The sequence below is a fragment of the Solanum verrucosum genome, unplaced genomic scaffold (genome assembly GCF_900185275.1).
Source record: "Solanum verrucosum unplaced genomic scaffold, falcon-dt-bn FXZP01000280.1, whole genome shotgun sequence".
NCBI lineage: Eukaryota > Viridiplantae > Streptophyta > Magnoliopsida > Solanales > Solanaceae > Solanum > Solanum verrucosum.
In genome coordinates this window covers 2,138,395-2,163,154 of record NW_026019982.1, presented here as the reverse complement: position 1 = coordinate 2,163,154, position 24,760 = coordinate 2,138,395, and the positions used below count along the sequence as shown (strand labels likewise).

Below are 24,760 nucleotides of genomic sequence, written 5' to 3'. Positions count from 1 at the left end.
CCGGACACCGGGTAGGCAACCAAAAAAAAAAGTATACAAATAAAATTAGCCTCTCTCCACTCTCTACCCTCTCCCAATCTTGCTTGCCTCTCTCCTCCCCCTCCCAATCTCACTCGCCAGTTATACAAATACATATGTATACCAGTTACATATATATATACAATTATCTGACAGATATACATGCATATACATTTACAATTCGTCTCTCTCGCTTGTCTCTCTCCTCCCTCTCCCAATCTCGCTCGCCTCTCTCCTTCCTCTAACACGTAGCTACGAATCGCAATTAACAAATTATAGCTATGGATCATAATTAAATTTATTTTATTGGCTATTTGTGAAGTTTCCTCTACATTTATCAATATACATAATGTGAAAAGAGTAACTTCGGTGTGTGTACAGAAAAGTTACTGTGTTTATATACATTTATTAGGATATATATAAAGTCAATTGCATTGCTATTGTATATATTTATTTAGGCGGTGTATACAATTATAAGTATTGACGTATACGTCAAAATGATATTACCTATTCATTCAAAAAAGAAATCTGGTCATTCCTTTGATCGGGATGTGTTTCTCTGCGATTTCAGTTGAAGAACAAATCTGGAAAAAAAAATATATAGTTGCAAGCTGCGCGCTTTGGTTTGAGGAGTTTATTGGCACATGGCATTTTGGGTTGTTAATATTGTTACGGGTTAGTTAGAATTGTGGTTAATTGTCCAGCTGTAAAAGTAGTTAGTTAGGAAATTAGTTCAACATTTTTTCCTTTATACACATAACGCTAGCTTCCTTTTCAGATCAATACAATTTACATTTCCAAATGTCCTCTTCTGTATTTCTCTCTAGAATATAGATCTCCATATTGATGAACAGCTTGAGCTAAGTTGAATTGATAGTTCATATTTTCACACGAATTTCTTGATCAGAATTTGTTGGAGAATGCTGTTTGAAGCTAAAAAGCATGGTTAACCCATTGATTTAAGGATGATATATAACCCGAACAAGAAGCAAAAACTTCATAATCAGTTATTGTTAATTGAATCTTGGTTCTTCGAAGTTTGAAAACCACATTTTAACAAATAAGCTACATTTCGAGTGAATAATGCTGCAAAAGATCAGGTATGCTTTGAGGAGCCTGAATGTGAAATTTAGGTGTTTTGAATGGATTTGGTTCTTGGATCTCAGGAATAAGACGAAGTTTTTGTATAATATTGTAAAATATATTGTATAATAATAACTATGGGTATATAAAACCATCTTATAATTTTGAACAATATTTGTATATTTGGGTGTATGATATTGTATATAGAGTTTGTAAACATTGTTGTAAAAATAAAATGAGAGTTTTGTATAATGCTATATATCGAGTGTATAATGTTGTATACTAAGTTTTTAAACACTTGGGTAAGAAAATAGTGAATTATGTGATTGAAAACATAAAAACTTAAATACGTAGATATAATGTAGTGTTGTGGGTTGTACCAATTATTCCTAATTTCTTTTCATATATCTAAGGTAATTTGATGGATAAAAGTTATGCTACTAATAATTGTACTAGTAGAAGATGCTTTGTATCACTTGAATAACCAAAGGAAGATGATGTAGTAGGAAATCAGATGACGAAAATGGAAATTGGAAAGAGGACAGAAATTCCAAAGACAAGTAAACCATAGAGTATATATATTATCCTGACAAGGTCTTATCTATGGACCCTGTGACTACGTTGATCATCACATGACGGCACCCTCATCTTCGATAAATTTTTATCTTCATCAGGTGTTTACATGATCTGGACTGCGAACGAATCTTCCGAGGAGGAGTTTGATGGGTTGGAAGGGCCCGGAAGAGGAAGTGACTGCCCTCCTCCCGAACCAACACTTAAAACAACAAAAAAGGAAAAAACTTCCAGTAAATAAATACCAAAGTGAGATAGAAAATTGGTGCGTAAACAACACCCAAATAACGAGATGGAAAATCGAATATATATATATATATATATATATATGATAAAGCCAAGTCGAAAGCCATATTTTTTATTCAAACGAAAATAATTTCTGCGAACGATAAAGGTCAGGCTCAAAAGAAGGATTGCAAAAAGTACGATTGTTCTCCCGCAGTCATTATATATAGTGGTTTCTTCTTTTCTTTTTTCGATGATTTAAAGGCGACAACTCATTTTACCAAGGAATTGGGGCTTACAGCTATGAGCTATAACACATACGCAAGAAGGAAGAATGCCTTAATGGGCAGGTACGCTAAGGAAGGGGAGTCGCTTGCTTGTTTGGTGTGTTTGGAACCAAGTTGTTTAAAGCTACTCTTTCTTGAAGAAAGAGAACCTGGCCCAGGTCTTGATGTATTTTGACATGATTCTAAATACGCTATCTAAACTAGAAAAGTCAGTAAGAAAAGATGGGACAAAGAAAGCTCTTCTTCGGGTAGCTAGGTGCATCAACCTCTTTCTTTCACAGGATTGATACACTTGTGACTTGACATGCCATGCATCTGTTGATTTGAGACGTATTTATTGTTCTTGGCTTTGATTTTCTTATGTTGTGATATCTTTTTGAAATTTCTAGGGAGAACCCACTTACCTACTTGTGGAGAATGACATTGCAACACTAGCAACTTACCTACGGTACGGTATCAATGCTGTATGCACTCATCTAAGTTGTGTGGTGCCATGAAATACATCAATCGATATAGTGTTGTGGATGAAACTGCTTTTCTCTTAATTCGAAATCTCGATAGTGCTTTGAATGAAATTGCTTTTCTCTTAATTCGAAGTCTCGAGTTTGAATCTTGGGTACGAAAATATTCTTGATAGGGATACTTCCCTTCGAATTGGGCTCTACGCGGCACGAATATTTCAGAATAATCAGATTCCAATATAGATACCCAACGAGAAAAAAAAAACTAGTGAAGGAGCATCGTTACTTCCGTTAGCTAGGTTCCAAATTTTTGGCTTAATCTGCATGTACAATGCCACAAGGCCTATTGCTCCGAAGACCAACAACGCGTGGCAAAGAAAAACTTCATCAAAAACACAAAAAATAAAGCCCCATTTCATCCAACAGCCAAGTTAATGGCTCTAATTACTTCTCCTTCTCCCTCAATCTCCACTAGCATTTTGACTAATAATAATATTACTATTGAAATTGATTACAAAAAAGGTGTAAAGTACTTAGTTGACAATTCAAAGGACATGAAAATGTTGCCTTCCCAGTTTGTTTTGCCAATTCCAGAAGGTGAGAGGCCATCATTGGCCATTGATGGTTCGATTCCAGATATAGATATGAGTGGCCTCAATGGACCTGTTGAACAAAGACTATCAACTATACATGCCATTAGTTCTGCATGTGCTCAATGGGGATTCTTTAGGGTAACTTAACTTTACCAACTCTTTCTCTCTCTTTTATATTTTCAATTTTAAGCTAAATTTACTTGTGGATTAATATTGAGTTGAGGATAGTCTAAGCTCATATAAGGAGATCGAACAATCATCCACAACCAATGTGGGAGAATAAACATCCATGTATCTCAGAACTGTACATCTGAAGCATGGACAATATAACATAGAGCAATTAGGATGGACCTGACTTTAATACTATGATTAAAAAAAAATGAATCTTGGGTCCAAACACGTACATGAAATGATATAGTGCAAACTGCAAAATCTTTACGTTGGGATGTTACATATTTATATATGATTAAAATTATTTAATCAAATCTTTTTAAAAGATAAATATTTATTAGTTGCAAATTCTACAGGTGACTAATCATGGTATAAAGACCTCTATCATGGATGAAATGCTTAAAGTCATATAAGAGTTTTTCAATCTTCCATTAGAAGAGAAAATGAGATATTGTTCAGAAAATGTGATGGATCCAGTTAGATATGGAACAAGCTTGAACACTACCAGAAAGCATGCCCTTCATTGGAGGGACTTTTTGAGGCACTATGGTGGTCTTGTTTCACATACCTATCACCTTTCGCCAGATAATCCTCCTACCTACAAGTAAGTAATTATCATCATGCTTAATATTTTCCTAGCAGTTGATGGTTTTAAAATGGCTAAGCCTACATTACATGCAATAGTACCTGGAATTACTATCGGAAAATTATATATAAAAGATTATTGAGCCATGCTGAGTCTCCATAGTAATTATATATGACTCATATCTTTAGCTAATTTAGCTTTTAATACAGGATGATTCAAGTCAGGTTTTTTAGTTATTGGAATAAGTGAATTCTTACCATCAATTTTGTTACATGTATATGCATGTGTGAAGGCACATTACAAAGGAGTACTTAAAGGAAGTTTGGCAACTTAGGGTAAAAATATTTAGTGCAATATCAGAAGGATTAGGGCTTGATCCAGATTACATAGAGAGTTCACTTGGAGTTGAAGGGACTCAAATAATAGCTGCAAATTATTATCCAGCATGTCCTGAGCCTAACAAGACATTGGGACTTGCTCCACATTCAGATCATGGTGGTCTCACTATTTTAATGGACAATGGTATTCCTGGCTTGCAAATTAAACACAATCAAACATGGTACTCTGTCCCCCATGTCCCTGGCACTTTCGTTGTCAATCTAGGAGATTATTTGGAGGTTAGTGTCATTATTTTTGCTTTCAATTTAACTTATATACTTTGACAGTGAGTATCAAATAATTACCGTACTTTCAAATAAAAAGATTGGCCAAGACAGTTTAAAATACACTACGTTCCAGTTTCTTTACTTTCTTCTTATAATTTATTCTTCTATGGGTCAGTTGGGTCATATAATTCGCATAAATCAAGCCAAACTTTTATAAATTGAATTGAATTGATCAAAAGAGATTGAATTAAAAAACTGATACGTTACTGATCCTCTCAAATTTAAACATACTGCGTGAATTATATTCTCAGGTATTGAGCAATGGGAAATACAAGAGCGTAGAGCATCGAGCAGTAGTCAATGCGGAGGCGGCTCGGATCTCTATAGCAGTGGGTCATGGACCAAAAATGGACGCAATAGTTCAACCTGCAAGCCCACTTATCAAAGAAAACAGTGAAAGCAAGTATCGGCCCATTGTTTACAAGGACTATATTAGAGACCAACAAAGCACTATTAAGAGAGGGAAAAGTGCCTTGCATGAGATAATGAACAACAATATATAGACCATTAATTTTGAGGATACGTCAATTCTTGTAGAGAGATAATAATGTCGGTAAAAACTTTAGCCGTTTTTGTTAATGTGCATATTTATTGCCGCTAAAAGCTGTTTTTGTTGTAGTGATTGAGAAGGCTAGGCTTGTGCCTTAGCTTCTTGGTTTGCCAAAGTACATCCTACCCACATGCATTCCACTAAATGCTACTATCGTCTTGTGTAATTAGCAGTGCTCATCTACAAGCCTAAGTTATCAATATTAACATTTGTATCTTCTTCCCATTGATAAGATTTAATCAAATTGAACTAAAAAATTCAGTAATTTCAGGAAATAGAGGTTGTTTATTGATGCTAATTCCAAACGCTGAACTCACAATCGAAAGAAAATGATTGAAATATCAAATTGAAAGGTCTCAGGTGTACTTGTTGGCAATGCTGAGAAGAGTAGTATAAAGCTGTTGGGGCTTAGACATCATGGTCGCGTGGTCAGACCCCTCGATCACTTCCATTTCATCTGGTGGATTCTTTTCAATCATCAATTTGAAAAATTCCTTCTTCAGAGCTTCATTTTCAGCAGCAACAATGAACACTCGCTTAACTAATCCATATCTTTTGCTTGAAAGTACTATCTCCTTAGAAACATCTTCTGCGCTGTATAAATAAAATGGCCTTACTAGTGTAGTGGCCAGCACCAAATCCTAGGGAAAACCCCAATTTAAATCAGTTCCAAATTGGTTATAAATTTCAATGGAAGTACTATTATGATTTGCTTACCTCAATTGGGCTCAAATGGTAAGCATTAGTTTCCAAGAACTTGGGACCTAGGATGAAGGTGGTTGGAGGATTCTCAGGTCCATTGTGGTATGTAACCCGATTATCAAGTTCACGTATTATTGCATTGATTGTCTATATATAATGAAGTATCTATAAATTTAGTTTCAAATAGGTAAAAAGTTTAAACAAACAGTACAGATTAAAGTTGAGAATATGGAAAATCGTTAATTCGTACCTCAGTGTAGACGGTGGATGCACTGATATTTGGACCAGGCATTACACCACTAAGAAATACAGCAACAGAAATCTTTTCAGGGAAGGTTTCCATGGCTTTAGAAATGGCGAGTCCACCAACGCTATGGCCTACAAGAACTATTTTTTCATCAGCAGGAAGTGAAGTCATGAACTCCATTAGCGGACTCAAGTAATCAGAAAAATTTGGGATTTCGAGGGCCTGTTTCGGGTTGATTCCTGAACCACCCAAGTCAAGAGCTGTGACATTATGTCCTGAACATCTTATCAATGCAACAATCTTGTACCAGGACCAGGCTCCATGCCCTAGCGTATGAACAAGCACAAAGTGCTTCTTAGCTTTAGACTCGCTTTTCTCCATATATATCTTTTTGTTGGCCGGATCTACGGGTTTATAATAACAACAATAATTATTGAGTCGTGTTACACAGTTTTAAGAAACTATTTCAACTATGTGAAATGTAATTACTACAAGACAGGAAGACAAACTATTTGGCTGCTGAGTAAAATTCTTTGAGAATTCTTCTCTTCCTAATACAATAGCAAATACTGAATTTTTTGAAGTGGAAAAGGAAAACATTTTTGAGATTCGATCTCAGAACACGTGGAAATTATTTTTGATATCAATTACGGTGAGATTCGATATCAGAACCTCTACCTACTCTAATATCAATGTGTAACTGTATCACTCACTTCACTAATTCCATAACTTTTTTGTAGTGAAAATAAACCTCACTACCCACCTTCGACTTGAGATCGGTTTTTAGTGGAAAATCTCAATAGCTTAGTTCATTGACAACGTAATGTATTGTTGATACGAGTTCAGACCTTATAAAAAAAGATTAGAAGGTCACGTTGCACACTAGTTATACAAACCATGACATTAAAAATATGCAAAACACGACGAGACGACTCTCTAAAAAAGAGTAGATGGGGTAATGTGAAGAAGCCAACCAAGTAGCTTTAAAGTTTTTGATTGCTTCGAAATGCCTTTGAACAATGTTCCTTTTTTTTTTCTTTCTTTTACTATGTATAATAATAATATTTATTGATATTAGATTGCCCATCTCGTACGTTTTCTCTGTTCATTTATTCATTTATAATTATAAATCTAATCATATTCTATCGTATGGAGAATCATGTTGTATTGTTTTAATTTTATTTTAATTTTTGCCATTTTAACAAAGCAAAAGGATTCTCTTCCCATGCATGGATAAAAGAGAGCTTATTATTATAACCTTATAACGCCTATAACCTTCGACTCTTCATTTCATTTATTACTCTACCTTATTATACCTTATAATTTATGTAATATTTGTTTCATTTATTTATTCAATTTATCACCCCGTTATCTTTTTATTCATTACAAGAAAGAATTCCTCACCTACAAGTAGAGATAAAAAGTGTTATATTGTGGATGAGCTATTAAAGTCACATATGGATTATTATTAAACGTGTACGTGAAGCCCGACAAATTGAAATGATGATATATCATAATTATGTCTTTATAATATTGATGACTAATTGACTACCAATTCACTGTAGTCGAAAAGCAAAAAAATTGACAAAATTAATCATTACAACTTTCAAGACCGTTCATCATGTGATTCAATTCCATATGAATGATCTTCCGGTAACACCCCACTACTAGAAAGACTTAGAATTAGAAAGAAATCGTTTTTGGAAATAATCAAATTTGAAAACTTTGACAAAATTAAGCTAAGTATGAGTTTTGGGTCAACTTCAAACAATCATAACTCCTAGATCAAGATGAGTTAGGTGTTCTACAAGATACCGTAGGAAAGATCTTTGAATTATCTTTCCAACGCCGCCGAGTTTGCTCAGTTTCGAGCTTGTATGAGGGAGATATGTCCATTTGAAGTTGGGCTGTCTAAATAAGGAAAGTCAAAACAGGATTTTAGAAGGGTATTATGGTCTTTTCATTACCCAATTAATTAAGTTGGGGTCTAAACTGATTGGATTCAGTTTACGTTTTTTCAAAATAAGTTAGGGTTTTGAGAGAAGAGAAAAGAAGAGGAGAATAAGCAAGGAATCGTCAAGTTCTTGAAGCTAGACTTATGGATTTCGCCAAGAGTTAATCCCTACGAGGTATGTGAGATCACATAGCGTTGGGCTAGTTCACCCACACGCCAATCATGATTTTATTCAGCGAAATTGTGTTCTTGCAAGTATAGAAATTGAGTTCTTGATGGATTTGTTTGAAGTTTCTATTGGATTCTTGATTGTTGAAGTTGTTGAAAATTTCTTGATTTAAATTTATGAAATTAGATGTTGTTTTAAGTAGATTCTTGCATATTTTGGTTATGTAGTCGAATCTAAGTGTTTGGGGAAAGAACCAATTGAATCTAGAGGGTTTAAAATTGAAAATCGAGCAAGAAAAATTGGGGATTTTTGGGGAAGGGGTATGGGGCGCCGCGCCAGCCAGAGCGCCCCACTTGGGGTTCTATAGTTTGGGCTTCGGGGCACCGCGCCAGCCAGTGCGCCCCAACCCAGGTTCTTAAGCTTAAGCTCTGGCTCCCTGCGCCACTCAGAGCGCCAGGGACGCCAGGTTCTCCACCCTTTCCCACATTTTTCCGTTTGAGTTCCCTTGCAACGTACCTATGTTTTCTAGCTGATTTCTACACTCTAAGGTATGTCTAAACATCATGAAATCCTCCATAAACATGAGATCATGAACCTTGAATCCATAATTCAATTCAAGAAAAGTTAAGAGTCAAGTCAAGAGAAGTTCATAGAGTTTCCCAAAAGTCTTTTACAAATGTTTTAACTTTGTTTTAAGACTTGAGTTTTGAGTTGAGTAAAGAGTAAATTAAAGATTGAATTTCTTCAAAAAAGTATATGGGGACTATGTATTCCCAAATAGTAAAATGTTTTCACATTTAAACAAGAAATGAAACTTTGATTTCCAAAAGAGCCTTTGAGCTAATTTTTCAGTAAAGAGTAAATGCTTTCACAATTAAGCAAGAGAGGAAACTTTGTTTTCCAAGATAGTCTTTGATCTAAGTTTTGAGCAACCACAGAAATAAGTTATATTTTTAAACATAAGAGCTAGTATTATTTTGGGAGCAGTATTGAGCACCGACATGGGGGAGAGTTCAGACAACTCTCAGCCCCCATAAACCATGTAGTCATCTTGGGTAGAAAAGAGTCATATATACTTTTTAGATGATTCCTTAGTGCTTTTTAGCATAGACTAGTGGATCCACTTAGTAGTCAGGTTCTATACCCTCGGCAAGGTATAGAACGGCCCTAGAAATGTGAGGCAAAACGATATATCATCATAATAGCTCTTAAGTGATGATTGTCGGTTAGAAAACTCCCACAGAAGTATTTTGTATAGAGAATCACGTGGTAGATATTATATTGTTCAGATGCAAAAAGCATGTTTGCCATACCGATATATATGGAAGTCCAGCTGTTGTCAAATTCCAAATGTCAAAACTTAAATAGTAACTTTTTGTGGCATGATCAAAGGAGATTTTAGGAACTTTTTGTGGCATGATCAAAGGAGATTTTAGGAGTCTGTGGACATCCATTTACATCATTTCTTTGAAAAGCTCCCGACTTTTTAATTAAAAAAAAAGGGAAAAGAATTTGATATATTCTTTAATTTTATCATTTAGAGCGTATATATTTATCGTTATGAAAGAGTCTCATATCTGTTATACAAATGACTCACATATACTTTTTTCCTCTAATGAAAAAAATTAGTTTTAATTTATTTTTTTAATTTTTTAAATATATTCTTTTTGAAAAAAATATAGTCCATATGGGGTATATTTGATCCTCCTCACACATATTTTAATTTTTTGACTTTTTTGTTTCAACGACTAATTTAAATTTATTATTTTGATGCTCAGATTTATTTATGTTTCACTAATTTTCTTGTAAATTTTAATTATAAATGCCCCATTTTTTTATTTTTACAAATACAAAAACTAAATTACAATATAGCTGCAAAAAAATATAGTTTTAAATTTTTTCTTTACACTAAAGAATGAAAGAAAAAAAGAATAAGAAACTCGAATAATGAAAATCAAAGAATTAAAAAAATAATTTTTGTATGAAAATGATTAAAATATACCTTGAACTTTGCTGGAAGGATCATATATATACCCCTATATGATTTTTTAAAAAAAAATTAAAGTAAAAGAGATAAATTTAAAACTATTTTTTTCACTTCGTTAGATGAAGGGTATATGTGAGCTCCTTTTGTAATGGTTAGGGTCAGAGGCGTATCTAGGATTTTGAGATGATGGGTGCACTATTATAAAAAGGTTGATCTATGATACAAATTTGATCAGTTTGACATTTAGGTTTTCACTACTGAAAACCGTTAAAATTTTAAAAGTATAGGTCTAAACTTAATTCTTATATATATATATCAATTACCACTTAGAGAAGTGTTATCTAATTTTAGAAAGAAAAATAAAACAAGATAAATATAAAATTCAAATTTCTAGCATTGCGGAGAGAAGTGCACCTAGTCATAATCGCATTATGTGATACTTCAAGTGTGGGTTCACACATCTATATTCAATATTTTTTTAAAAATATAACACTACTATATATGATCTCAGGAGGGAACGGGTATATATGAGTCATTTGTATAGCGGTAAGGATATATATGAGCCACTTTTATAACGAGAGATATATCAGCTCACAAAGTTAAAGGGTATATCGAAAGATGCAAAAAGCATGTTTGCCCTTTGATCATTCTTTCCTCCATACAGATAATAGTAGTAATATAATACTCTTAAGTAATAAACAGAAACTAGGTCTATTCTTTGAAAACTGCTCCAATGGCAAATACACTTCAACTCAACCACTGCAACCAAGGTATTTTGATGAGCATGTACAATGCCACATTATTGCCTATTGCAACTTGGTCAAAAACACACAGAAAAATAGCCCCCATCTCTTCCAACAGCCCAGTAATGGCTCTAAATAATAGTAATATTGATTACAAAAAAGGTGTAAAGTACCTAGTTGACAATTCAAAGAACATGAAAATGCTGCCTTCCCAGTTTGTTTTGCCAATTCCAGAAGGTGAAAGGCCATCATTGGCCATTGATGGTTCCATTCCAGTTATAGATTTGAGTGGCCTCAATGGACCTGTTGAACAACGACTATCAACTATACATGCCATTAGTTCTGCATGTGCTCTATGGGGATTCTTTAGGGTAACTTTAACTTTCCCAACTCTTTCTTGCATTATATTTTCAGTTTTAAGTTAACGGTACTTGTCCCCATTAGATAAAATCAATTAATGTTCACTCAACTTTATTTTATAACTCAAAAGTTATTTAATGAGTTGTGTGTTTGGCATAAAGAAAAACATTTTTTTAAAAAATATTTTTCATGTTTGATTAGCATAAATATTTTGAAAAATGTTTTACAAATCAACTTATTTTTCTCCAATTTATGAAAAATGCTAAATATTTTTCAAAACTCTTTTTCAACCACACCTCAACTTTCCACCCTAACTCACCGATTCCCACTACTAATTCGGGATCCGATTCCTGATTCTCGATTTGGAATCTGACTCATGATTTCGACTTGAGACACAACTTTCGAGTACCTAATTGGATGAGGTTTGGATCCCGGTTTGAGTATGAGGAAATTTCATAATTGGCAAAGAGATTAAACTTAATAAGTCTCTTTAATTACAGTTTGTCTAGTTACGCTCTATAACTATAGTTTCGCTTGCTATGAGTATTATTTAAAAAAATTGCTTTTCAATATACAAATAGTTTGTATATACAAATTTTGTATTTATGCATTTAGAATTTTCTCAAAACTTATACAAATCAAATGTATCAACAAGATACAAGCTTAGGGTAAACATATACAAATTCTAAATTTATACAATTAGAAAAATTCTAAATTTATACAATTAGAAAAATTCTAGATTTATATAGTTAGGAACAAAATTATACAAATTCTGAACTTTTACGATTATGAGCCAAATTACACAAATTGTGGACGTGGACCACGTAATTATGATTTTAAGTCAACGGTGAATGGTAATTTAATTAAAGTGTTATTGTGTTAACTAATTAACTGGTATATGTTTGCTTATATGCGCAATTTTCCCTTTGAGTATCAGATTTCGGGTCAGGATTCAAGGTCGGATCCCAAATCCGATGTCGGGGTTGGATCACTAGTCAAGTGTCAAGGTGGGGTTCTGAGTTGGGTGTTGGAGTTGGAGTCGAGGTCGAATCTGATTCAGAAGTCGGATTTCTGGTCGAAAGTCGAGGTCGGATCTCGATTCGAAAATCAGATCTTGGGTCGAGAGTGTGGTCGGATCACAAAGTAAATTAAGTACTTTTAACCCTCACATCCTAACCATAGACTTTTGTTTACAAGTTACTTTCTTACGGTCATAAATATATATTTTGATTTATTGTGCATGAAAGTAATAAATGTGTACTTATTTATTACTCTTTTTGTTTTAATTTATGTGTTCCATTTAAATTGTGAGAGTCAAATCAAATTTGTCTTGACCATATACTTTTCGTATGCCTTTTAATATTTATTTATTTATTTTTAAAAAAAAAAAAAGATTTTGTATTCAAATCACTTTTGACAAATAAAGAGTTAGAATATCCACAGGTGACTAATCATGGTATAAAGGTCTCCCTCATGGATGGAATGCTTAAAGTCATGGAAGATTTTTTCAATCTTCCATTAGAAGAGAAAATGAGATATGGTTCAGATGATGTGATGGATCCAGTTAGATATGGAACAAGTTTGACCACTACCAGAAAGCATGCCCTTCATTGGAGGGACTTTCTCAGGCACTATGGTGGTCTAATTCCACATACCTATCACCTTTGGCCGGATAATCCTCCTACCTACAGGTAATTATCATCGTATCCAATTACGCTTGAATATAATATATTTAAAATAAACTATACATAATTTAACTCGCATGTATCTGAGATAAATATATATAAGTCGTCAGATACATGAATCTAGCGAATAAAAAGTGATACAAATGTTAATTTGATAAACTAATGTGTCAGGACATAATTACGATCTAAACTAGTGGAATATGTGTTATTTGAACAAAAATATACTAGAAAAGATCATTGGGCCAGGTAGGCTCTCCGATCTCTATAATAATTATAACTCATATCTTTAGCTAATTTAGCTCTTATACACAATTATTCAAGTCGGGTTATTTTATTATTAAGATAGGTGAATTCTTATAAATCTATCTCCTGAGAGACCAGAACATGATAATTTTTAATCATCTAGTTCAAGCAAAAATAAAAAGAACCAAAACGATTTTATATGGGAGTACAGATATTTACACATACATACATATATGATTATTTTTTTTCAAAAAAAAATCAAATAAATAATGAATTTTATAGGTTTATTCAACTCATTGTACTCCTTGGCAACACAAAAGTTGAAAGTTACTTTTATTTTGTCACATCCTTCTATAATTGATGGGATGTGTTCCTTGATTACAATTTTTTGAATTTTTATATTTTCACTATTAAAATCTTTATAGGTATACTTTATTTCAAAATGTCCCACTTCACCTATTCCAACGAAAATCTGACTTTAATATCAATTTTGTAGGAAATATAGAAGGAGAATATTTTTATTCAGAGAATGCTCAAGTTGTATTAGGCTACTTAAAATTATTTGAGATTATTACAATTATTAACTACATTTTTATTTATACTATTCAAAATATCAATCAAAGATCTTGCATAAATAACTAGATACATGTATTACAAACTTTTAAAATGCTTCTTGATAAACTAAGAGATAATATTGAAAGACTAAACATCGGATAGTATCCTTGTGAATGCATTAATTCCAAAATAGTTACTATGTATACATTATTTCAAAATGTCCCACTTCACATTCGAAGAGATCATAGTGGTAGGCTTTTTTTTAATTCCTCTTGCCTCATGGTCAAAGGTGGAGATTAGTAATTACCACCTGAGTAACTCCTCTTATCGTAAAGGTTCTAATCAATTTGTACATGTATATGTGTAAAGGGACGTTGCAAAAGAGTACTTAAAGGAAGTTTGGCAACTTGCGGTAATAATATTTGGTGCAATATCAGAAGGATTAGGGCTTGATCCAGATTACATAGAGAGTTCACTTGGAAATGAAGGAACTCAATTGATAATTTCAAATTATTATCCAGCATGTCCTGAGCCAAACAAGACATTGGGACTTGCTCCACATTCAGATCATGGTGGTCTCACTATTGTGATGGACAATGGCATTCCTGGCTTGCAAATTAAACGCAATCAAACATGGTACTCTGTCCCCAGTATACCTGGCACTTTTGTTGTCAATCTAGGAGATTTTTTGGAGGTTAGTGTCATTATTTTTGCTTTCAATTTAACTTAGATACTTTGATCGTGAGTGTCAAATAATTACGATACTTTCAAATAAAAGGATGGGCTAGGACAGTTTAAAATACGAGAAATTACACCCAATGAACTTAGAAATGAATGATTTTGAGCTCTTGATCCCGCTTGTCTGACTGACAAGTAGGGTCAAAAGTTCAACATCACTCATCTCAAAAGTCATTTTGGTAAATATCAAAAGGTTAGTTGAACTAGATGAGCCGAGTCAAAATGGCTAAATGAGCTACTATAACTCAACCTATCCACTTTTACTAAGTTCCAATTTCTTTACTTTTTTCTTATAATTTATTTAATTAAGAACTGGTCTTTTTTCTTCTTTCTTTTGCCTATACATAGTATATATATCATATATTTTGACAATGTTTCTATGGGTCAGTTAGGTCATATAGCTAGCATAAATCAGCCCAACTTTCTATAAATTGAATTGAGTCGGTAAAAATAGATTGAATTAATAAATCAATACGTTATTGATCCTATCAAATTTAGATAAATTGAGTGAATCATATTCTCAGGTATTGAGTAATGGAAAGTACAAGAGCGTAGAGCATCGAGCAATAGTAAGTGCGGAGGCGGTTCGGATCTCTATAGCAGTGGGTCATGGCCCAGAAATGGACGCAATAGTTCAGCCTGCAAGCCCACTTATCAAAGAAAAGAGTGAAAGCAATTATCGGCCCATTGTTTACAAGGACTATATTAGAGCCCAACAAAGCACTATTAAGAGAGGGAAAAGTGCCTTGGATGAGATAATGAACAACTAAATTTGAAGTTACGTCAATCCTCGTACATGATCATGTTTCTAATAAGCAAGTTAACTAAAGTGTGATGTGTGCTTGCATGGTGTCGTTTGGTTTGAATTCAAGTTATGATAAGTATGCTAAAATTATCTATATATTGTCTTTACTAAAAATAGATGGTGCTTAATATTTGTCATTTCAGAAAATCAATGCATGAATGACGAAATTTTTCTTTCTATATTTACCCTTGTGAGTTAGTATTGGTTTTGAAAGTGTGAATTTGACCAACATATAAAAACTAAATGATTAATTCATGTTCATTGGTAAATTTAATTAATAAAAAATCAATTAATTTATGGTCATTTATTGAAAAATTTACTTTAAAAATACTAAATAAGGGTACAATGGTAAACTCACATAGTTTCTTAAGAAGCGTACAAGAGCATAGAGCATCGAGCAGTAATCAATGCAAATTTAATATTTGGAGATTAAAATTATATTTGAACATGTATTCCATTTGAAAAAACGTCAAACTAATAAAATTTTGAAACTTGAAAAACTCAAAATTTAATATTTAAAAATTATATTAAAAAATACTATATTTCACAATAATTAAAAAATATTAAAAAATTATAATAAAAAATAAATTAATTTGAATCTCAAAATTTAGAAAATGCTACATAAATTTATGAATTAGGCATGAAATTTTATGTTTTCTCTAAATAAATTTTATATATTTTAAAGATCACATAAAAAATATTGTATGCAACAATAAAATTTGAAAGAAGCTTACATAAATTAAAGTAAAAATTAGGCAAATCACATAGTATAAGAAAGAAATTACTTCCTATTCCTACTCTTTCATTAATTACCAAAAATTTCTTTTTTAGTGTCTTTCGGATACATAATATTGCAAGCGGATACTTTAATTAATAAAGGGCGGATACTTAAATTATTAAGTTGTTGTTATCAGTTTAATGCGTTAAATAAGGGATTAAAACGAAAATTATAATTGACTCCCACAAATCACGCGTACGTTTCTTCCTTCAACCAATCAGTCGTTCATAAACCTCTAACTGAATTATAATTTTTAAATTTCAAATTGTGAAATCTTCTCCCTGTTCTTTGAAAAAACAGTAAAAGTTTGATTCAAACAATTTTGGAACGCAATTTTGTGAAGATTCGAAATGAATATTTCGATCTTGTTAAGGTATTCTGGATCATGGGAAAGTGATGTTATGAGCGATACAGAAGTGATGGGATAGTGGTTGGGGAAAATATTTCGTTCGTGAATCTTATTTACATTGTTTGTCTTGAGAGAAAAACTTGTTCATGTGGTAGATTTCAACATGACGAGATACCTTGTGCGCACGCAACGGCCGTTTTGAAGAAGAAGAATATTAAAGATGTAGACCCCTACTGCTTTGATTACTATAAACATGATGCATTAACAAATACTAATGCGGTTCCAATGGAACCAATGCCAGACAAAAGTGATTGGACAACTCCAGAATGTGTTTTGGAAGAAGTCGTCTTGCCACCAAGATACAAAAAAATGCCTAGTAGACCAAGAAAAAAGAAGAAGAAAAATCCAGACGAAAAGCTAAGCACAAAAATGAATTGTTGTGGACTTTGTTGGACAAGAAGGTCACAATATAAGAACATGTACTTTCTTTCCAAAAGATTCTTGATTATTACTTTTTAAGAATTTGTATGCTTCATGTGTACTAATTTTCTGGATATTTTGAATCTGCTAATAAGATATTATGCTTCATGTGTACTAAAACATATTGTATCATGTGTTGGGGTATATAACAATTAAGTTATTTGATAATTTATTTAGTATCATATACGTTATAGTTCAACTATATTTTGTATCTGATAATAAAAAAATGTTAGTTGTTATGATTTAAATCAATGTTACAAGATTCAACCTGTTAAAGGATACTAAATATATTGAAACTTAATTGTTTTGTACCAATTGTAACATATACACAAATTTGTTATTTGATAATAAAATGTGTATCATATACATAATAATTTTATGGATATTGTGTATCTGATAATAATATAGTATCATATGTTGTGATTTACATCAAGGCTACCACATGTTAATAGATACTAAATAAATTGAAAATTAGTTGTTGTTTATCAAGTGTAAAATATATAGTATTAGATATTCTATAGCTGATAGTTATATTGTATCAGCAGTATTGGTATATAAGATACAATTTGTAACAAGATACTATATAATAAACTATATATATTTGAACAATAATTAAAATTGAAATACAATTTTTGACAAAAACAGTCTTCAAATTAATAATTACTTAGAATAATTGTGTTGAAACGGGAAGAAATATTACAAATTACTAATTAACGCATCTCAATACAATAAAACATAACTATTCTACATTAATCATTCCGCTTTCTGCTGGTGTAGTGTAGCCACTCTTCGGCCTTGTAGGATCATTATTATCGCTAACATATCCCGCCTTGAACTTGTCCATACCATACTTCCATAACAGTGTTGCATATCTATTGCAAAGATAGTCACTCCGAAAACTAATAGATGGCATGTTGATTTCGTCGCTCAGGTATTCAGCTCAAGTTGCATTTGGGGATATTAGGTATGGGGCAAATATGGTATCCTTGAATAACTCAATACCTTGGTCCTTTATTGATACATTCATACCTACAGCTAGAAATGATGTACTATTACAGAAATATAATGATGTTCGCTTTGATTGATACTAAATAACAAGAATACATAAGAGGTACACAAAACCAATTATACTGTATATACGGTGACATAATTCAATGTGATACAAATATAAATTCTCATAACTATTTTTATTCTTTTAAGTATCATATAGAGAATTATCATTGACTATGATGCACAGTACCAAGATCAACCTAGTTGCCAAATTGTGAATTAAGCAAGTATCTTAGATACAGTAATGTTCATTTCATTTGATACTAAATAACAACAAAAACATAAGAAAACATAAGAGGTACACAAATTCAATTATTCCTTATATATAGTGACAAAAAACAACCTACAAAGTAAATGTGATTTGAGTACTTAACTTCGATACAGTTCTCTTCACTTTTGATACTGTTATACCCCATTTTAACCAAGGTCAAATTAGTGTACAACATATTGGTGATTTCCAAATTAATTAACTTAAGAAGTCGCCACCTAATTATTTTTAAGGTAAATTAGGATACCTAAATTATTAACTAAGTAATACTAAAATGACTTCAATTAAATGGTCTACTAACTTAAGATTCTAGGTAAGGGTTCTAATTATCCTAAAGAGAAGGGTAAGGCATCCTTTAAGATCCGTTAAAGACGGTTACCGGCCAAACTTAGGTTAATTAGAGAGAAAATAAAATAACCATTAAAAGCTAAGAAAAAACTAGTATTAATTAAATCATGGCAAAGTAACCTAAAAAAGGTTAAAGTATAAAAACCTTAAAATATACTAACTTCATATAGAAAGATCTAAAAGAATGAAATGAAACAACCATTAATTTAAACTTGATTTTTTAGCGAGAAAAAAGGAGTTTGAATGAAATATGCATAATTTGTTATCTTCAAAATAGCTGGCCAAGTCAAATGCTTTTTGTTTAAGAAAGAATTTTTTTTTTATGAAATTGAATTAACAAGGAAATCTTGAAGCTAAAGATAATGAAATATATTTTGCCTTGATAAAAAATAAAAGTTTTTATCCAATTGAAAGCCTTTTATCTTCAAATTCGCCTACTCATAATTCCCAAAAAGAGTTGTGTTTTAAAGCTCTAGACATATCAACATTTTATAAAGTTAACATTTTAAAAATATAAACAAAGACATACAAATCGGCCCTTTTTAAATTCTCAAAATAAATCACTTTAGAGTTCAAATACTTACACTTTTGTTCTTAATTTTAACAAAGGTTTGTGGAAAGTGTTAGAAAAGTTGTGTCTTAGTTTATGAAAAAGTACAGCAACATATATATTCATTAAAAAAGGGTCCAACTTCTTTGCAAAACAAAACTTTCTCAAACTAACAAACGAGTTAAGCAACAAAAGAACTTAATTTATAGGTCATTGTTCTAAGCCAAATTAATATATTAAACCCAATATCTAGAGGAGGGGAAGGTGAGCTACTAGGTTTGCTTAAGTTCTTAGTTAATTAGTTTGCATAAGTTCAAATATAAATTGAAACGAAACATAAATATAGGTGCCAAAAGAAGTGTAAAATGTAAGTCAAAGATAACAACATATATGTATGCATAAAAAATATAAAGCTTTGAGATAAGGAGGAAATGCGGGATTTTCTTTTGGAATGAGTGAATCATTCTAGACACGAGCTAAATGCAAGATAGGTCACTTCTCTAATTTGGATAGAGGTGGAGTCATATTGCAACTCCATACGCGCCCCCGAGTGTACATGTAAATAAAAAGAAAGTAAAGAGGAGATTAGTGAGACGATTCGACTTTAAACGATAGTGAAAATCAAATGTAGAACTAAGCAAAATTATACAATGTATTTATTATTACAAACACAAGATATGCAAGCATCAAATAAAATACTCATTAGCTATTGAAGACTTCTGAACCAACTAAAAAAAATAGCTAAATCATAAAATATATATATTGAACATAAGCTAAACCTCAAATTCTTCATATTCAACTAGGAAGAAATAATTCATAGCCTTCATAATATCAAACAGGCTTCCATGCATATCTCTAATAGAATATAAAAGAATAAAAATTTACACTCATATAACGTGAACAATGAGGCTACAACCATGGCTCTTTTGATATTGATTTCTTTATACATAGCCAACACATAATATTTTTTTTAAAAATAAAATAAAAGAAGAAACGAAACAAAAAACGATTATACACTAACAGAGAGTTAAAAGAAGGCTTAAGCTCAAGTTTTACATATAGCTACATGAGGGAAATCATATGCAGTGTGAGATAATGATATGCTAACACTTATCACTTAATTTCTAATTATGCCAAAATAGAAGCTATACCCTTTAGGTATACTTTTACATAACAATATACGAGCTGTAATTTTATAATACAAAGACACCAAATGAAAAATTAACTAATAACCAAAACTGATTTCATGTGAAACTAAAACGGAACCATTCTTTCATTCACAACATCTAAAACGTATAACATTTGAATGTCGAATAAGAAGGGTCTAGCAACTGACAACTTTGAAACCAACTAGAAATAGATTAAAACAATAACATCTTTCTCAAGCTTAAGATAAGATAAAAAAAAAAAGCAAAAAAAGAAAAGTTGTAAAACTTGAAACAAAACAAAATAAACTGATTTCCACATTATAAACTCAACCTAAATAAGAACAAGTCCAAATCTGTACATGTCTCAAAAAAAATACAAAATACTCTCCATATAACTTTGATCACAGCCAACTTACGCAAGAATCACTCTGGGCATATAGATTTCTTAGAATGTATATTTAATCACGATGATAAAACAGAGATAAAAAAGGGAGTATTACCTGTTGCAGGGCAGTGAACAAGGTGCTTCGATCACAGGTCTACACTCGAACAAAGACGAGCTTGAACACACTCAAAACAAGAAATCCGATAAAGAGCGGAAAGATGATATGTATTAGAGCAAATATTAATACTTATGAGAGTATCAGCCGCCCCAAAATTCTTCCCGAATGCGAGTATTTATAGGCGATTTAGAGCTAGGGTTGTGTTTTGGGCGGGATTTTTTATTTTTGAATCTTTTCATTACTTTGAATCCGAACGTTGACAAATATTGGACGACTTTCTGATCCTTCACGTCATTTGGATGAAGGAACAAGACTTGCTTCAAATGATACTTGAAATGGAAGAGCTTTAACTATGCTTTTGCTATGGGTATTCTACAATCATGAAAAAGGAAAGAGGAGATGGAGACGTATCTGGTGAAGCATTCTTTGCACGGGAATGGTGCAACCAACGTCTGTCAAATGGTGAAAGTACTCAAATGTTTGCTGGAAGAGGAAAGAGTGACCAGCTGCGCAGCACCAAAGGAAAACCCTAGCTTCTAATCGTATTGGGTTTATTTGGGAGTTGGGGTTTGGGCTGCTGAAATTGGGCGAAAATGGGCCATTCAAAGGCTAGATTTCGAACCGAATTTTAAAAGAAAGTGGGCTGATTACTTGGTGTGAATATATTGGGCTTTTTTCTTTCTTCTTTTGAATTGTTTTGGACTTCTAACTTAATAACCAATACTTAAAATGTTATAAGATGACAACTAATAATTTACGTGAATAAAAAACATCAATATTACGATTTTACGCTAATATAAATTAGAAATGCAAAATATTGATGTGAAATATAATGACGACAAACAACTTTTAAAGAAAAGGTGAAAAAGTGATAATGGTAATTTCGATAATAAATATATAATTTTAGTAGATAAATAAATATAGTAGTAAAAATAGTTGTGAAAAATGATAATTTGATACGTTATTAAATTAGAAGCTCGAAACAATGAAATAGAAGAAAGAAGGGTCAAAATTGGGTGTCAACAGATACAATAACAGTTAATAAACAAATTCGCAAAAAATTAATGTATCTGAAAAACAACTGCATATTTCAAAGAGGATACTTAATTAAAAAATAAGAAATTATTTGTCATCAGATTAAAAAAAAAAATAGGGGATACATATATGATAAAAATTGCATACCTGGGTAATGTTGGTCGATTAATGGGAGGGGCAACCTTTCTACCCCTTTTTTTTGGGGGTTTTCAGATCTTTTGAAGTAGATGCATGTACTTCTTTTATCAATTTTCTCTTGCTAGAACTTTGATTTGTAATGACTTTCGGGTCATGCAACCTTTTAGAACTCAATTCTTTGTTGTTAGGATCTTTTGAATAAAAAATTAGAGATTTGTTAGATGTTAGATGTTAGATGCATAATGCAAGAGACAAAACGATTGATACACAATAAAAGAAAAATAAAGGCGGAAATCACAATGGAGAAGATGAGAAAACCTAATTTGAACTCTAAATCCGGTTGAATAGTGATAGGATCCTTTTGAAACTCAAAATTGTTTGAATTTGATAACTGAAATTGTAATGGGAGAGATTGAGGACGAAAATTAGGGAATGGAAAAGGTCTGATTTGGCTTCCAAATAATAAAGTATCCGGTTAAGTTGAATTGGGGGAAAATAAGGGATTTTTGTATTTTAATAAAAGATTAGGGAAATATTGAGAATAAGTAAAGTAATGTTGTGTACTTAAGTAATTTGTCCTAAATTAAAACGAGGGAATATCATATATGCCTAATTCATGATACACCCACCAATTTCCTAGCAAAATGTCTACGGTTAAAAATCACCGACTTGTGAAGATCCAAATTTGAATTGGTTCCTGGTCTACTACACGTTGAATGAAAAAAATTATGGTGGTTGAGGCACAACCAACAATAGTTGTGTGAGTGCTCTATTTTCTTTTGACAAGTGTTTTCTATGGGTCCCTCTTATTGTCAAACTTTCTCTCTCTCACGATTTCATTTTCTCAAATTTTAGCCTTTCCTTTACCAATATTTTTACAGCTTTTTTTTTTAGTCCTATCTTTAGTGAAAATAAATAAATTCATACAATTATTTATTTTGTGCTTTCACAAATTGATTTGTTTGACTCTTTTTTTCTATTAATTTTCGTAACCCACAAAAAAAATGAATCTATAAAAGTTTAGTTTCACATTTTAAGATATTAAACATAAAGAAAATCTTTAACAAGAAACACAAAGTCAATATTGGCAATATTTATTGGATACATGCCATAGAAGTGGAAAATTTAACAAATTTGAAAAAGAAAAGATAATTGAGGGTTTGATATCATTTATGCATTATTATTAATATTAATCATAAACAAAAAAAATTTAAAAAATATTTGATAACTAAGAATTGAGTGATTAAAATTGAAATCTCAAAAAAAATAAAATTAATGACTAAAATTTGAATAATTAAATTAAATTATATATTTAAGTGTAATAAAAAATGCCGATTGAATTTTCATAGTTTAATTGGTTGATTACATGAATTTTTACTTTATTGAAGAGATTTCAATTATTTTTTTTAATTTCACTATCCTCAATTTTCTTGAATTCATCCAAATATAAATAAATTTATTTTTTTTCGACATATTACTTTAATTTCTCTTCAAATAAATAATAATAGAGATCTAAAATATATAATAAATATCGTGGATGAGTTTCAAAATTTCTTTATTAAAACAAAAAATAAAAAATGAAATTTACGCTAAGAATTACTAACAAGCAAAAAAAGAAAATGCAAGTACTCCAAAGAAAAGATTAAAATTGAAAAAGAAAAAATAGGGAAATAAGTACACTATGGATCACTGTGGCAGCCACATGAGGCCTCACACGACTGACAGTATGTGTGCCTCGCCCAGAATAAAAAATTTCCACGTTGAATGAGTATATATTACTAGTATAAAACTGAGTGGGCATTTTCACGTGAGATATTTATAGTGAAACGTCAATTCTAATGGTGAGGACAGTAGGTGAGAAATGACAATCTGTCATTCTGTTGTCTTTTTGCCACAACAATTATTTTCCTTTTATATATATATATATATATATATATATATATATATATATATATAGATAGAAACGTTAATTATAAAAAAGGACAGTAGGTGAGAAATGACAATCTGTCATTGTCTTTTTGCCACAACAATTATTTTCCTTTTATATATATATATATATATATATAATTCTACTCTTAAAAAAGAGTAAAATTTTAAAAAAATAAAAATAAAAATTAGTTTTATACCAACAATATCTTTTTCTTGATTAAATTTCAACTTCAAATATGAAACAACAATAACAACAAATCCAGTAAAATCCAACAAAATAAAATTCGGAGAAGATATAATATACGTAAATCTTACCGATATCTTATAGAGAGATGAGAATAATTTTTGTATCTTTTACTCTTAGCAAATAATATATTACTATTGACACAAAATTTCATTTAAACACCTCAACTAAACAATATGTTCATTTCAAATCATGTGGAGTCTCGTATGTCATTCAGAATGAAAGAGACTACAAATAACTTATACTTTGTGCTCCTTCTACTTAAAAGAACGAAATTGATAACAACAAATTAAATTTATGATAAAAATATAATAAATAAAAATCTAAATCTAATTTTAAAAAAAAATCAAAATGAAAAAGCGAAAGTTTATTTGAGAAGAGATGAGGAAGGAGGGGTGGGTTAGTTGTAGTGGAATTTTAGAAGATAGGTAATTTAATTTATTATTTTTGGCTGAAATTTATTTTTCCTTATAATATATTTTTAGAAGTATTATTTTTCACTCAATTGCCACACGTTCCCTTTTAATTAGTTAATAGTGT

At 31.4% G+C, this 24,760-nt stretch overlaps 2 protein-coding genes and 1 pseudogene across 2 annotated transcripts; 2 read left to right on the top strand and 1 right to left on the bottom strand.

Annotated features, from left to right (window-relative positions):
* Window positions 1–1,624: 1,624 nt before the first annotated feature.
* On the top strand, window positions 1,625–5,165 carry LOC125817693 (2-oxoglutarate-dependent dioxygenase 19-like; annotated as a pseudogene).
* Window positions 5,166–5,469: 304 nt separating this feature from the next.
* LOC125817372 (methyl jasmonate esterase 1-like) lies at window positions 5,470–6,588 on the bottom strand. Its single transcript, XM_049496905.1, has 3 exons — window positions 6,165–6,588; window positions 5,930–6,061; window positions 5,470–5,853 (listed from the first exon to the last, which is right to left on the bottom strand). Exons 1-3 carry the CDS (start codon window positions 6,540–6,542, stop codon window positions 5,569–5,571), a joined length of 795 nt encoding a protein of 264 aa, XP_049352862.1. The 5' UTR covers window positions 6,543–6,588; the 3' UTR covers window positions 5,470–5,568.
* A 4,399-nt stretch (window positions 6,589–10,987) lies between these two features.
* LOC125817370 (2-oxoglutarate-dependent dioxygenase 19-like) lies at window positions 10,988–15,386 on the top strand. The gene is made up of 4 exons (XM_049496903.1): window positions 10,988–11,385; window positions 12,818–13,065; window positions 14,227–14,551; window positions 15,120–15,386. The coding sequence occupies exons 1-4, from the start codon at window positions 11,005–11,007 to the stop codon at window positions 15,363–15,365; spliced, it is 1,200 nt and encodes a 399-aa protein (XP_049352860.1). The 5' UTR covers window positions 10,988–11,004; the 3' UTR covers window positions 15,366–15,386.
* Window positions 15,387–24,760: the final 9,374 nt, after the last annotated feature.